This window comes from Crinia signifera, chromosome 1 (assembly GCF_055691185.1).
Source record: "Crinia signifera chromosome 1, ASM5569118v1, whole genome shotgun sequence".
Taxonomy (NCBI): Eukaryota; Metazoa; Chordata; class Amphibia; order Anura; family Myobatrachidae; genus Crinia; species Crinia signifera.
The window spans coordinates 373233703-373250603 of record NC_139217.1 but is presented as its reverse complement, the minus strand read 5'-3'; the positions used below and the strand labels follow the sequence as shown (position 1 = coordinate 373250603).

General features: G+C 43.4%; 2 protein-coding genes across 2 annotated transcripts in view; one reads left to right on the top strand and one right to left on the bottom strand.

The window, feature by feature from the left end:
• Positions 1-798: 798 nt before the first annotated feature.
• Positions 799-9953, bottom strand: PSMD9 (proteasome 26S subunit, non-ATPase 9). The gene is made up of 6 exons (XM_083151308.1): positions 9708-9953; positions 7590-7692; positions 6638-6831; positions 3907-4008; positions 2137-2225; positions 799-1291 (listed from the first exon to the last, which is right to left on the bottom strand). The coding sequence occupies exons 1-6, from the start codon at positions 9837-9839 to the stop codon at positions 1264-1266; spliced, it is 648 nt and encodes a 215-aa protein (XP_083007434.1). The 5' UTR covers positions 9840-9953; the 3' UTR covers positions 799-1263.
• A 121-nt stretch (positions 9954-10074) lies between these two features.
• The window catches only part of HPD (4-hydroxyphenylpyruvate dioxygenase), a 38868-nt gene continuing 32041 nt past the window's right edge, over positions 10075-16901 (top strand). Inside the window, exon 1 of the mRNA XM_083151307.1 lies at positions 10075-10118. The gene's annotated coding sequence lies outside the window, so the exon portion shown is untranslated. The remainder of the gene's footprint in view (positions 10119-16901) is intronic.

The following is a 16901-nucleotide window of genomic DNA, read 5'->3' as shown; positions in this document are numbered from 1 at the left end:
TTTATACCCTAATCTGGGCCGGAATCCAACAGTACCATCAAAAAATTTTAGGGGCCAGCCTATTAACCAGAGATGAGACTCCTGGAGAAGAGCTGGTATGGTAACACAGGCATGGTGATTGAACAGTAGATACCAAGGAACCACTTTTCACGTGGTATCACTCTGACCCTTGATACTTAATAGTTCAGGATTCAACCATCTCCTATATATAGCACCAACTATACAAGTCAAGATTAAATTATATTCTATGATCGCATGGAAATAGATTGTATCCAAAAACAACACTTGGGCTAATTCTGGCTAAGCTGAGCAATGCTATATGCCAAGGCATTAAAATAAGGCATATAAGCAACCAAAATAGTGTCAAATACCTTTAACAATAGAGGATACTTTTCTATTTGAAGAAAAATTATATATGTCTATGTAAGTCTGTCTTTTGTCATGTCTTTTGTGTTGTGTGTTTTTGATTGATAGTCTAATTAAAATGTATTAAACGACTGATTATCAATTTATAACTGCTCCATATATTTTAGATAAAGAAGTCCATTAAAAGCTATGTTTTAAAACTAATAATTAAACCATTTAATTGAACATTACAAAGAGTGCGCCCAAAAAGACACATTATCTTTCCGTTTGCCCTTTGCAAACAAACCCCCCTCTATTCATGCTAGAGTTCATTGTCAAATCCTCAACCCATCACACAGGAGACCCTCATGCTTATAAAAGGTTCCCTGTCGTGTCACATACACACATATATATTTCTATCTCATGGAGGAAGGAGCAGTGAATAAAATACTACAACGTGGATTTTTTTGGGGGAGGGGGTTTTGGTTTATTTTTTCCAAGCAACAGTAATGAATGCTACAAATCAACCAGGTATTAAGAACTTTTCTTGGTTCACTGTAATATTCCTGTATTAAGTGTATCCGTCACCTACACTGTGTGCAGTGACAATCTGGGCTGTCGATTCACTATGGTCCAGTGACATCGGAAGTGCCTGAGCGATTTCACTGCTTTGTAATGAGAGGATGGGCTGGGTCCTCACGAATAAATGTTTCAAATATAAACAAAATGGGAAACTATAGCAATCATTCTATTTTGCACAAATTTCCAAGTCCCACAGCAGATCAATGTCACCCAAAAGCAGAAAAACGTCATCTCGAGATCAGTTCATCTTTCATTTGTCAGGTCCCAGCAGAACTGTGCAACTGGCAAATCTGGAATCTGTGTAAGATGTTCTAGAGCAAGCCAAGTGTGGCGGTTTTATCTTTTTATTGGAAGGATATTGCACCTATGGAAAAGAGACAGACATCATGTAATTTTCCTGAATGAACATTTATCTATTAATCTATTCACACTTGGTAACCAATAGTCTGATTTAGAACTCTATGCAAATACTCTGCAGCTGTGATCCCATATGCAAGTATTGTGCTAAAATGTGCAAATTTCCAAGCTGCCAGGATTTGTATTGAGATGCCCACAGGCAGCTTTGTAGATCCCAGCAACTTGGTACAGAGACACAGCACCAGTCACAGTCTATTCAATTGTCACAGTCCTAACGAACGATACGATTGTGTAGAATGGCTGCGGAAACACTGAGATGCTGTCCCCATTACAGCCCCATTTCTAAGCGATCTGACCAGAAATTAAGCACATATCGCTCTGTGTGTATGGCCCCTGGCAATGCACGGTCCCACACAGCGCTGTCGCTTTACTAGATTTACATCGAATGCGGTATAAATCTAGTCATCGCCCGTGTTCTCTCTATTGAGAACAAGAGCAGTGACAGATCGCCAAGCACACAGCGCTGGTGCAGCAATGTGTGCTGCGCGATCTGAGCTATGCTCAGCACAAAAAAACGTGTCTTATTATACTACTGCTCACATTGGGGTGAATGAACTAAGATGAGAGTTCTATTGAAGGGATGTTGCCCATCGCAACCAATCGGATGCTACTTCCTATTTATTTAGTACCCTCTAAGATAATAGATATAATCTGATTGGTCGCTATGGACACAATAGATCTCCCATTTTAGCAAATTTGCCCTATTGTGAGGAGAATAGTACAATAATTGATATATTATATATACACTCACACACTCCCAATTGACATACTAATTGAAGGAGTTTGACATACCCCAAAAGTCCTTTTCCGCTCCATCGCTGTGGTGTGAGTCCTAAATTAACAGATTTTCCATCTCGAACAACAGTCACGCTTAATGGTTTCTGAAAAAAAAACAGCTAAAATTAGCAAAAAAAACCCATAACAACTGCTGTTGGATTTTAAAATAAATAAACTTTGCAAGCTATGACAAAAATGATCATGCCATCATATAAATGGTGAAAGGTCTGGACATTCGGTGACCTACTTGGGAACAAGATTCTGCCTTGCAGTGGACTTCATATTAGTCTCCCCCACAGCAAGATTTTTGCAGTGGGAAAACAGAGTTTAGAAGAGAAATGATCATTATGCTAAACATGTACAAAAACTGCTCTTTATATTACAAAAAAAAAAAAAACACATACAAATCTATGGGAAAGCAGCTTAAAATGAGCTACACATTATGCCTTTTATACCGCTTTTGGTACTTGTTTCCTAGAACGGCGCCCATCGCGGGCATCGCATGTACATCGCATGCCATTATAATGGTATGCGATGCAACCGATGCAATGGCCGCGATTTTACATAGAAAAGCATGGTAAAATGTAAATCACGTCGGTCGCATCGCATGCGGCCAAAAAAAAATTGCATGCGATGCGACCGACGCGATTACCGCGATTTTACATAGGGAATAATGTTAAATGGCCCAATTGACCCGATTTCACATAGGGAACAATGTTAAATGGCCCACAGACCCCAAATACCCACCCTGAAGTGTGAAATGGCCCCCAAATTGTTAACGCCACCCCACGATCAACGGCAACCCGAAGCGCGGCAAGCGCAGCGAGCCCGCGTGGGGCGGCGGTACGCGTCCTCCGACCTTTTCATACCCCCACTAACCACGTTGGTGTGGAGTTGAGAACAGAAAGTGTGGCGAGCGCAGCGAGCCACCGAGCCCGAAGCGTTCGCCACACAGCGAGCCCCGCGAGGGGACGCGGAATACGAGCCCGAAGCGTGGCGAGCGCAGCGAGCCCCGCAAGGGGACGCGGAATACATGTTAAGTAATCCGTGTCCGCTCGCCACGTTTCGGGCTCGGTGGCTCGCTGCGCTCGTCACACTTTCTATTCTCAACTCCACGTCGACGTGGATAGTGGGGGTATGAGAAGGTCAAGGACGAGTACCGCCGCCGCTCGCCACGCTTCGGGTTGACGTTGATCGTGGGGTGGCGTTAACAATTGGGGGGGCCATTTCACACTTCAGGGTGGGTATTTGGGGTCTGTGGGCCATTTAACATTGTTCCCTATGTGAAATCGGGTGAATTGGGCCATTTACCATTGTTCCCTATGTAAAATCGCAGTAATCGCGTCGGTCGCATCGCATGCGATTTTTTTGGCCGCATGCGATGCGACTGACACAATTTTTTTCCTTGCGATGCCCAAGATCAAAATCGTGGGCGCCCTTCTAGGAAACAAGTACCCCTCTTTTTTTTTTTACTGCCACAATAACCTGGGCTACTATCGGGGAAATCCGGGTCATGGCTTTGTATAAAAGGGTCTGTGAAAAATAATCTAGGACCAGTTACCCAGGAATCCAACCCTGGTGACCCGGTCATCCTACAAGCCTACACAGAGTCGACTCAATGGCATTTGGAGGTTGGTGTCATTTTGAATCGTGGGAAGATGGTCCAGCCTATGGAATGAACAGGGTTTAAAGCCTTGTGACATGGCTGTAACACGACTTGAAACAGTGTTCAATTACCAGGGTTTTGGTGGAAAAGGGGTATTGGGAGCAGACATGTACACTTACCCCCTCGCTGTGTTGCACTACAGTGGCAATGTTCTGTAGTGTTTGAAAGTTTCCTGTATTTACGGATCCAAATGCAACAATTTCATCTCCAACCTGCAGTCCCTAATTAAGGAAATGACAACAGCAATGAGACCAGATAAAAGGAAGGTGGACTGTATCATGGGGCACTGTCTTAGCTGCTTGAGGGGTGTGTTAGAACTTTCTAGAGAATATAGAACAGAAATGGATGAAAAGCGCTGGGTTTCACTGAATAATAGTGTAACACACATAAGTAATCACATCAAAATGGTATATACTTCAATTCATAAATAATCATTTAAAATTTAAGTCTATACCCTTTTATACATAATGGGCGAAATTTACTAAGATGTGTATTCTACTTCACATGGGATGTTGCTATGGGCAACCAATCAGAATCTCCTTCTTACTTATTTAGCACCCTGTAGAACAGGCCTGGCCAACCTGTGAAACTACACATCCCAGCATGCCTTGCCATAGTTTTATCATTCCCCAATAGCAAAACTATGTCAAAGCATGATGGAACTTGTAGTTTCACAACAGCTGGAGGGCCATAGTTTGGACATGCCTGCTCTAGAAGATAGTAGACAGAATCTGATTGGTTGCCCATAGCAACATCACATGTGAAGTAGAATATACATCTTAGTAAATTTCTACCAATATGTTATGTGATTAGATACATGTGTATATTACACTAATATTCAGTGAAACCCAACACTAGCCAGCAAATAAGGAAGAATAGAGATCCTACACTTTGGATGATGTATAGGTCTCCATGAAATTCCTACAAAACACGTCAGTAATGCAAATAAGTTGTGGCGCCAATAAAAGTGTGTGCATTATATGGAATTTGTTACGTGAACTCATGGTCCAGTCAGTAGCTGTGTACAGATGCTGGATTATTACCAATAAAAGTCCCAATCATTCCTGTACACAGCAGCAAAGTTGTTAAACTCAGCTCTCTTTAATCCTAAACATAAGCAGATGTATTGGTATGACAGATGTCCTTACTTGGAGAAAAGGTCTACAAACAACCAAAATACAGCAGGAAAATGTGCAAATAGTTAGAAAACAGTTAGGAGTTACCACATCTTCCATGTTTAGATCTTTCAGAAAAGGATTCCTCTAGTTATGTCATTTAGAAGACTTTACCATTGCACATGACCAGTCTAGGGGCTCACAACGCTTTATAGCATTTGTGGACTATTAGGTTTTATATTTTATTATTAAATAACATTACATTTAAGGGTACGTTTCACATAGGCCATAGAAAGCAACCAGCCACTTGCTTTACTCTCCATCTTGCACCAGACAGAGAAAATCTACTTGATTATTGGTTATGCCGGAGTGTTGAGTGCAATGTGCTGGCTTACCGGAACTGTATTTAATCTAGTAAATATACTCGAATAGGTTTAAAAAAAATAAAAAAAAAGTCATACATCGTTCTTAAAAAAAAAACAAAAAAAACACACAATTACTTTATTTGTTGTTGTAATGGATTAAATATCCAGTACCAGCATTGAAACAAAAAGTCAGTAAACAAAAAAATAAATACATACAATGGTAACAGTGAACGCAGGAGCAGTAAGAACAGACGAGAATGCTTCCTATCCTACAGCAGATGTCAAATGGAATAAACAGTTTCAATAAAGACCAGATGGTGAAATGTGACTGTATAGAAAAGCCTTTATCCTGGTTTATAACTCTTGCTAAGATTATTAAGAAAAATGGAGTATTTCCTAACATCAGTGTATATCCAATATAAATAACTGGTAAATATTCACCCACCATAACACCACATTACAGCTGGTTCACCGTTATTCCATGAAGCCATACTGGGCCTAATTAAAGGTGCCCACATATGGTGTGATGTACATTCAATGCTTTTTATACTAGATTGAACTAGATCCAATGCGATCTATAGATTCTTTTTTTTTTTTTTTTAATGAAGGACAGGTAATACAAAAATTGCTTTCTGTCTGCACAAGAGATTCAGGGGTAAATGTATAAAGGGTCATTACCATTTCTCCCCATGTATGAAGGAGGAGTAGCATAGCAAGAGACAGGCAATGTATGCACTCTCACTAGTGTAGATTATACTGAAATCTGCAGCTAGCTATTCCAACAGCTGTAGCTGCCGTTACTCCTACACCACAGCAGGAGCAGTACTGTCCCAGACTACAGAGTCTACCAGCTAAGGGCAGCACATGAGACCTCACAAGTTCCCAGAGCGCTGGCCGGGTAGCGAGTGACAGTGCATTACCACCAGGCTGATGCATTGTGGGGGGCCTGGCACTGATCACTGGAGCGGGGGGGAGGGGTTTCACTTCCCCACTTCAACATATTAGATGTGAATACATTTTGGTGCTGCAGATTCCTGCATTGCCTCGGTAAGTAGGTGAAGCAGGAAACTTTATACCTGCGGGTATAATACATTTACCACTCCAGGTTCATTTTACCATGTAGATGTAAGACAAATACATTCAGAATGACTTTGCTGTCATCAGAAGGACTATAGAACACTTGTGGTAAGGATTGCCAGTAATAGAGTTGACATGAGAAGGTCAACAGTCATCATGTAGACAGTGATGACATGTCAACATGTTACAAAGTAGACATATCAGGGTATATGTACCACATAAAAAAATGTCAACGACATCATTTCAACACTGTAGATGCAGACGGAGTGACTACTTCTACAGAACGCACTTACCGATATACTGGCTGGAGATCCAGGAGTGACTGCATCAACTCGGGCAAAAGCACAGGGCAGAGATTGGTTGCGCTGTAGTGCTTCAGCCTGGGCCTCTGCTTCATCTTTCTGACGCTTTTCTTTGTCTCGTGCATGTAAGCTGTGCAAGGCCTCTTCTATCTCTTTCATGATGGATTTATGATCATTCTGTAGACCTGGAAATATAAAGCCAGCAACGCTGCATTGAATAATGGATGCCGGATCTATTCCGTCAAAAGAATTTCAGAATGGATACGGCATCAATTGAAAATATACCACAGTGTCAGCATGGTTGATCTATGATGACATCACTGGAGAGTGGGAGTGGGGGTTACACGTGGGTGTGCAGAGGTTTTTCTCACTCTGTTTATATATATATATATATATACACATGCACCTGTTTAGATATATTGCACAAATCCTGATGAAGGTTCTCAATAAACCGAAACATTGATTCACCAGTTACCTGTGAAGATCTGACTTTACTGAAAAAGTTTACTCGTTCTAACCAGCCTGATTGGAAAGATAATCTTAAAGTGTGTACACACTGGCCGATATATCGGACGTTCGATTGAAAGGCTGATATATGGATGCACCATCGGCCAGTGTGTACGAGCAATATATCTGAACAGCGTTGTTGCACAGCCGATGCCAGATATATCGGCACATCGTGCTGTGTGTACGGAATAATCACCTGTACGGCCACGCCGGGAGCCACCGATGATTGACAGCCCAGTGGGCGGTCACATGCAAATGCACCCACCCATTTTTCATGTCACTCCCGACATATCAGGCAGCATGTATGGAGAACACACTGACCAATCAGTCTATAGATAGATCTGCAGATTTATCTATTAGTGTGTACGGTGCTGTAATGCTTTTTCATGATTTGACCAAATGAAATCAGCTGTTTTTAAACTTAAAAAGAACATACAAATAATATTTTGCCGAGCAGTCCGCACTTGATAGACGTCTACATCTGCCCTGGGGTACCCCTCTATGTCAATCAATGGTCCTTCCATTCCGACATTCTTTTGCTGCAAGAATCAAATTGTCCTGTATTAGTTACCAGCACATCAACAGAACAGTAATGTCAGCAACAGCATCTGTGCACGGCCAAACACTTTAATTGCTCCATAAGCTGCAGTACAAGCAAAATATCTGAATTTCCCCCCATAAAGGTGTGGAGTAATATAGCCTTTTGTTATATAGGAAGGGCAAGTTATACAGCTTGCTTTAATTTATTTTCAATTTTTCAAACTGAAAACCCATGGCAAAAAAAATGTCTGCACTGTTCAAGAGCACCACACAATCCACTGTATACCTCCTGGTATGCGGTCTCTGGGTCAACAATGTCTTGGTCAACAGTCACTAGGTCGGCACTTAAGAATATGGTCAACATACCCCTCATGTTTACTTCCCTTCCCTTCCTTGTCTCCCTTGTATGTTGACTATAGTTTCTTTATCATAATAATCTGTTAAGTATTTAATATAGCAATTTCTTTTGGATTTCACCGATTTTTGATAATACTATTTTGAATTAGGGAATCCAAGAAAGACTGATATGTTTATTTTACATATATTGTATTATTGTAATACTGTAGTATATTGACCAAGACTTTGTCATTTGCTTTATATTTTTTCTTTGTCTTGGTGTTCTCATGAAAACTCAATAAAATGTCTTTAACAAAAAAAAAAAAAAAATATATACTATATATATATATATATATATATATATATATATATATATATATATATATATATATATATATATATATATATATATATATATATATATATATATATATATCTTTTTGATGCTCGGCACTCTGAGTACTGGGGTTGTTAGCAAGTAATCTGCTGATGGCTATGAAAGAATTGAGCCAACTGCCAGGCGGTGATACAACGTTTCGATTTATTATCGTCTTCAGGTACGATAATAAATCGAAACGTTGTATCACCGCCTGGCAGTTGGCTCAATTCTTTCATAGCCATCAGCAGATTACTTGCTAACAAGCTAGAGTCGACATACCCTAGTTTTACATGAGTTTTTCATGTTGTTATGTTTTTTTAAAGAGGGTTTTTCATACTCTACTATCCAAGTGGGCATAAAATGAGAATATAACAGTGTGCCAGGTGCAGCAAGCTATGAGAGGGGACAATGTACACTTATATATGTCCATGTCAATATAGGTACCAACAAATGTGAAAAACTCCTGTCCACAATGTCCACCTAAAGCTTGTGTCGACCTGTCAATGTCAACCATTCTTTGGGGTTAACCTAGTCACTGTCGACCATCAATGGTCGACCTAGACATTGTCTACCATCCACACTATGACCATGGTGCCTGTAATGACATGTGGCTATACTACTGTCCCAACAGCTCCAAAAACCATGCAAAAGACAGGAGACAATTACTGAAAACTGCTGTGATCTGTGTAAAGCCTGACAAAAACAGAATTGTTGGACAGACAGCATTTGCAACAGTGACTATTCTAGATGTAGAATTTCCAGAACTAGAAGTCTACAATAATATAAACACAATTCAGACACTGAAGTCCGTTACAAACACACAGGAATTATGTACCAGGAAAGAGTATTTAAATATTGTATCAAAGATTCTAAAGAGTGAAAAAGTTGACCATAGCAACCAATAAGCTGCTACGTACAATGGTATAGAATCCAGTTGATGAAAAACAACTGCTATGGACAACGTATTCACTCTAGAAGCTTTAACATATATCATTATAAGTCATAGCTAGAAATAATAACAAAGTAGTCATAGTCTAACCTAGTTAAATGACAGGGACAACTCTGTCGGGGAAACGTCTCAAAGCTTGGACAATAAAGTGGAGAGGGATAAAGGACCAACGACTCTGAATGGTACTTTATCTCTCTCCACTTTAGGTCAGTCCAAACTTTTAAAATCTCCCTCTAAAACTCGCCCATATGCCCCTCACTGACTGGCTGGTACCGGGCACCACAGGACCATGCAGCATGATAAAGGAATTATACCCAGAGTAACTAGGCCACTGCCTTTCCTTAACGTACATCTTCCAAAACATCATAGTAAGCCTTGATCTGCGCCTCGATCTCGTCCTTCTTGGCGATAAGCTGCTGTACATCGTGCATGGTCACCGCTGATGCAGGAGCCCCAGGTTCAGACATATCGCTGCCAGTCATGCTCCGGTGTCCAGCTCTAGATAGAACTACAAATACGGATACACACAGTACTACAGGTACGGGTACCTCATAGGAACAAAAGAGCAACAGGACTACGAGTACGGGTGCCTCAGAAGAATAAACGAGCAACAGGACTACAAGTACGGGTGCCTCAGAGTAACAAATGACCAAGAGGACTATAAATACGGGTGCCTCGGAGGAACAAACGAGCAACTGGATTACAAGTACAGCAGGTGCCAGGCAGTCCCTCAGAAGAACAAATGACCAACAGGATTATAAGTATGGGAAGGTGCCTCAGAGGCACAAACAACTGAGAAGTATATTTACTAAATGGGAGTTCTATTAAAGTTGGGATATTGCCCATAGCAACCTGTCAGATTGTATCTATTATCTTCTAGAAAGTACTAAATAAATAAGAAGTAGAATCTGAGTGGTTGCTATGGGCAACATTCCGTCTTCAATAAAACCGAGTCCCATCTTAGTAAATTTATCCGACAGTCCAATCTGTGAAAAGTATCCTGTTTAGAGATATGAGGGGAAACTAAAATAAGTACTAATCATACTAATAAAAATATTTAAGTGTATACACTTATATCATTAGTAAATAGTTGCCTACCCTCCTGCATTCTGCAGGAGACTCCCTGAAATAGCAGCAATCTCCCTCTCTCCCTCATTAGTCTAACAATCTCCCTCATTTCACCTAGCCCACATTACACTGTAACATTTTGGGGGGGGGGGGGAAGGAATGAGAGATAGAGACATTTACATTGAATCATCAGCACCATTTCCCAGCAAGTATAGTAGCTCTTACTAACTGCTCAGGGGCTCATCTACATTTGTATATAAGTAATTTTAAAAGTTTTCTCTCAGATGTAGCAGTACATACCTGCGCTTCTAGGTACTACGTTCACAATTTCTTTCCACAATCTCTCCATATATGGAACTAGACACGCCCTTTGGGTGGAGCATGACACGCCCCCTCAACAGGATGCTGTGCAAAATTCTACTAACAACTATATCCTCCCTGAAACTAGTGCTCAAAAGTAGGCAAGTATTGTCCTATCTGCACAATATATACGTATGCCAAATGAAAGACAAGGACTTAAATTTCATCATGCGTGTCCTGGAACATTACAACTAAAATTAGGAAATGCAGTGGCAACTCGAACGCTTTAACTAATCATCTTCGGACTTTGCAGTTTGCACACCACCTTATCATCTTAAGGGAAAATATAAGTTCGAAGATGGTTTTAATCGGATGACCACTTAAGGGTGCTTTCATAAGGGTCCATGCTATTTCTGTTGTGACATGTCTTTGGAAAGCTTATGACTCTCTGAATACAACCAGGGCCGCTGTAAGTACCGACAAACCCCGGTAAAAAGGGACATGGTCAATGGGAGGGGCGTGACCAATGGGATGGGGAATGGCCACGCCCCTATGAAAAAAAGGTAGTTGTATAGTTTCACGGCGGCAGTTACGTAGTCAGCGTAGCGTCCCTGACAGAATCAGCGTATTGTTCCCGCGGCCAGCGTAGTCAGCATAGTCAGTGTCCCTGTCACTATCAGCGCCCGCTCGCGGCTAGCCGGAGATTACGTAGTTAGCATAGTCAGTGAGGTGTCCATGTCAGTATCAGCGTTGTGTTCCCGCCCATTCGCGGCTAGTCGGAGCTTATGTAGTTCTCGTAGTCAGTCAGCGTTACGCAGTTAGCGTAGTTAGTCAGCGCTTATTACATTGTGTAGGAACCATTGACCATTTTAACCTGCCTGACATGACAGGTGTGAATGTGTCCCTGAAACACCCCCACTATCCACGCCAGCCCGAACCGTGGCGAGTGGATGCGGTAAGCGTCCTCCCGACCTGTTCATACCCCCACTATACATGTCGGCGTGGAGTTGATTTTATAAAGCGTGGCGAGCGCAGCGAGCCACCAAGCCCGAAGCGTGGCGATCGGACGCGGAATACATGTCAAGTAATTTGCTGCGCTCACCACACTTCGGGCTCGGTGACTCGCTGCACTCGTCACACTTTATAAAATCAACTTCACGCCGACATGGATAGTGGGGGTATGAACAGGTCGGTAGGACGCGTACCGCATCCCCCCACGGGCCTCGTTACGCTCACCACGCTTTGGGCTGGCGTGGATAGTGGGGGTTTGACAAATGTGTCCTTTATTGTGCATGAGATGCACTTACACCGCACCCCCCTTTGTGCAGGAGCAACATTTTGTAACCCATCCCAGGAAACTCCTCATACTTTAATACCATTGAGAGCTTTTGATCCATCCTCAAGAGGAAGGTGGACAAACAAAAACACGCAAATTTGGACACATTTTTCAGCCTTTTTATGACCTGTACAGCCAATCGGAGTATCCTAATGATACTCCGGGCTGTGCGGTGATACTTAAATATTTACAGGTATCCCTCTAAAAATCAGTGTTTTCTGGGGATATCCAACAAATATTCATTAGTGAGTTCCACAGTGAGTTCCAAAGCTCGCCTCTAGGGGATTATTCAGACCTGATTGCAGCCGTGTGATTTAGCAGGGTGGATGATTATCGATGGACTGCGCATGCATACGGATTGTCGCTCGTATGCGCAAGGCCAAACAGTGAAAACAGTCCAGTGTATTTTTTGAGCTCTCACTCTCTCTCTGCCCCTGGTGTCTCTCTCCGGTATCTTACGCACTTACTCAGTCACCAGTAAAAACACATCTCAAGGTTCATGTTCAATTGGTGAATTCGGCCCCGTTACGATGTTTGGGAGTCTGCACATGCTCAAGTGCATATTTGCACATGTGCAGCCCCTGGCAACGAGCGACTTAGGCGATTTACACACTAATTGCGGGAGGGAGGGCCAGGGCGGACGGGTGCAGTGAAGGCTCTGGACCATGGGAACGCCCAGCGTTTTGTTGGTGTTTTGGAACACATCCCCTTGCATGGTACAGAGGGGATGCGCGCGGGGGGGTTATTCGGTTGGGTGGTGCTGCTTACTGAGCCAACCTGAATTAGGGCCATAATAATTGTGTGTTGAAGGGAGCCCCCAGATATGTCAGAGAACTGGGCACCAAGATTGCTGTTGCCGGCCCTTAAAGCAGGCTGTGCATATGGAGAGGCTTATTTATGTATAAATTCAGATTTACACATGGCCGCACAGCTTGAGTCAGTTCAGTAACTTTATAGGTTGTACAAAGAAGAAGTGTAGCTATAAGAAGAGATGAGAGTTAGTGATATTTTGTAATACATTTGCAGAGGTCATCCTCTGACTTTTCCTGTCACCCACTACCATCAAATGTTAAAGGCATATACTACATTACACCCAGTGGCGTATTTACCGAGGGTGCAGGGGGTGCAGCTGCTATGGGGCCCGAGCTGATCCGGGGGCCCGCTGCTCCCCCTGCACCCGGTCACTGACCCAGTCACTGACTGCCCTTCTGCCCTGCAGTTCTGCTTTACCCCTGCTCGCCTTATTACATTCCAGTGGCTGCGCCGCCATCCCATGCCCTAGTTCAGCAGCGGTGGGAGAATAAGACACTGCTGCTGGCAACTCTAAACCAGAGACGCTGCGCGGGAGACCACGCAGCTGGAGCCTAGCACCAAAGTGCAGAGACTCTGCAACTGCCTGGCGTCGATGAGCAGGAGACCCAGTGGCGCTGTGCAGGAGACCTTGCTGCTGCTTGCTGCTGATGAGCGGGAGACACAGCATCCAGCAGCGCTGTGCAGGGGACCTAGCTGCGTGTGGGAGAACCAGTGTCTCCGGAGCCGGTGAGTGCAGTGGGGGAATAGGAGGGACAAATGTATTAATGTCAGAATCTTTTCAAACCCCATCTCTCGCTCTCCTCACCCTCTCAACACCCCTCTCTCTATACCCTCCTCTCACCCCCCACACCTTCTCTCTTGTATCCTCAAACTTTCTCTTAGGGAGATGCATTAAAAAAAAAACAGTTTTGGGGTTTTCTTGCCACATTTGGGAATCATGATTGGGAATGCCTGCTCTGCTATATGTCACTGTTTGTCTCTCTCCCTGACATCCTTCCCTGTCCCTTCTCCTTTCTCTCCCAGACACTTTCACTCTCTCTCTCCCTTCCTCTCTGACATTCTCTCCCACTCCTGCTTATACCCCTCCCTTTATCTATCTCGCTCCTCTCTCTTTCTGTACCCTAAGGGGCATTTTAGTGACAATGGAGGGGGGGGGGCCTTTTAAAAATGTTGGTATGGGGCCTGCCAAGTTCTAGTTACGCCCCTGATTACAACTCTGTCACATTCTCTATTATTTTATTAATATCCCCACACACTTGTTATCTCTGTGGGGTGCATGTTACTTCAGGAATTCTCAGCGCTTTCTGCTATAAACAAAAAAATACATTTCTATGTTATTTTATTTCTGGATAAGAACCAACCAGACTTCAGCTTGCTTACACAGCCCACTTCACCATCCAATGGGATTGGTAGTGCTGATAACGCCCACTCTTAAAATGATCAGAAGGCAGATGTACACATGCTGCTCCTCAGTAACCTCCAGTTTTCCCGTAGCTGTGCAGTATTTAGTCAGTGGCTTTCTTCCAGTAACTTGCAGGTGGGCAGATATTCAGAGTATGAACACACACAGCAAATATTTATGCAGGTCCCTTTTGCTCAAAAAATGGGACGATAGAGCTCGATTCAGAGATGGATGCTTATACAGCCTGCAAACATGTTTTTTTTTTCTCTGCAATGCAGCTGCTGATATCAGCAAGAGAAGCTGCCGTCCAGAAGTGAAATGAGCCGTCCAGTGCTACTGCAACTCATTTGCAATTGCCTACACATAGCGGGTGTTTCTGGTTGACTTGCAAAACTGTGAATTTAAACGGCACCAGCTGGCCGCACAAATGCCCCCCCTTCCTACGCTAGGGGCAAAATCATTTGATGGTCTCTGACCATCGAATGATTTTGTAAGCACTCGCAGATCTGACACCTCCCTGGTGTCTTAGATCTGCGGGTGCCTTTATGGGAAGCAGGCATGCAGCTGACGTCAGCTGACCGCCCCCAGAACAACATCACGGTAGAATTTCCATGGGAACGGCCAACATTTTCATGGGAATGCCCATTAAAAGCTGGGCGTTGCCATGGGCGTGACCACGGCCCGCTGCCCCACATCCCCCACCCGCACTGCTGTGTGCGGGCGTAGCCTGCCTGCTCCCACAAAGCTGCTGTGCATGCGCATAAATGCTTATGCGCATACGCAATCGCTAAACATCGCTCCCCTGTGCAAAATCGCAGGGCAACGTGGCAACCAGAATAAGGTAGTAGTGTCACATACGCAGCCAATAACGGAAGACATCGACTGCTCAAGTAGATCTATGGCTATGCAGACTGACTGTTTTGTATGCTAGGGTTGCAGCTGATGTCGCATACACATCCCGGATGCAGCTATCATATGCCTGTGTTTTAACAACTGCTGACACCATGTTAACATACCCAAACTGTCACTTCCTGTCAATCACTTTGTGGAGGCATCCTTTTTGTGTGCGGGTATGCGTGCGCAATGTGAATGCCGCGCAAGCACAGTCTGCCAATAATAGTAGAGTTGCGAGGAACATCGACTTCTTGTCCATCTCTGAATTAGACCCATAATCATTATTCCTGACAGTTTACCTGTTTGCTATATAATAATACACATTTCATTTATTAATTTGTCAAACATGAGGTTGAAAATATAGGAATTATCATTGTGGAACGTACAGCTCCTAGCATTTTACATGCAGGAAGGTATATGCACGTAGAAGATCCATATTCCTCATATCACCATAAGCAGCAGACCATTGAATTGAAATAATAATAGAATAATAGAAATAATGCAATCAGCCAATAAAAGCAGCCTGATAGTACTACGTATACTAATCCACAGCACTTTGCATATCTTTGTATTTATCCCTTCAGAACTGTTAAGCTGGCCATACACTAGCGCGATTTGGCCACTTTTCACCTGATTCCGACGGATCAGACCAAGAAATCGGGTGAAAAGTGGCCAAATCGCATGTGTTTTGCATCCGTTCCGATGCGCGATCCCGGAGATCAGACAGACTACACGTGCGATCTCATTCACAGACAGCCTCCTGGCAGCGGAGAATGGGAATGCACAGGGCCGGCTCTACCGTTAGGTAGCTGCCTAGGGCGCTGGGATTTGGGTGGGGTGGGGGGGGGGGGGCTATCAAGTCTGCCTATCATTAAATCAAGGATGTCTATTCCATTCCATTTATCAGGACACTGCTTGACTTCTATTTTCAACTGCATATAGAAGGCTTTAAAGGTGAAGACATTAAAGTGGGTGTGGGGATAGCACCTATTATGTGCTGATCTTTGGAAGAGACAGGGTCTTGTAGGGTTGGGCAGACACATTTAATCATATTAAAAATAAATCTCAGTAGTTGTGAGGCAGGTGCCTGGGGGCAGTCCTTCCCTATCACAGTTACATGCATTGTATACATTTTTTCACCATTAATAGATACACAAGGGCCCTAAGAAACATTTGTCTTAGGACCTGCAATATACTGTACATAGGTATGATCTTGGACCTGCTCATTATATTGTGGTATAAAATTAATTGGAGGATACTTAATGTGGCACGATATGAAGTAAAGGCACTGTAATGTGGTGCAATATGAACTAGGGATACTAATGTCATCATTTAAATTGGGCGTACTATGTGGCATACTGTGTACCTGTAGCGATACAATGGACCTTATTCTGGTTGACATGCAAGACTGTATTAAGACAGACTTTCTTACCAGCTAAGTGCCTGCGCAGGCTTTGCTTGCGTTCCAAGTCAGGATGCAGCCGGCGTCCTGGGCTCAGTACGGCTGTCCCGCAGTCATCTCCCGGTTCTTCCAGCGCTGCTGTGTCTACAACGGAACAGCATGTCTCCTCACCGTGAGTGACAGTTCTCAGTGTCCAGCAATCTCCCAGTCCGCCGCTATTGCTCCTGTCCACAAGCATGGCGCATACAAACAGACTTTCCCGCCTTACGGCCCATACACACTGGGCGACTTTGAGCTGAAAATCGCTCAAAACAGCAGGTTTGAGTGGC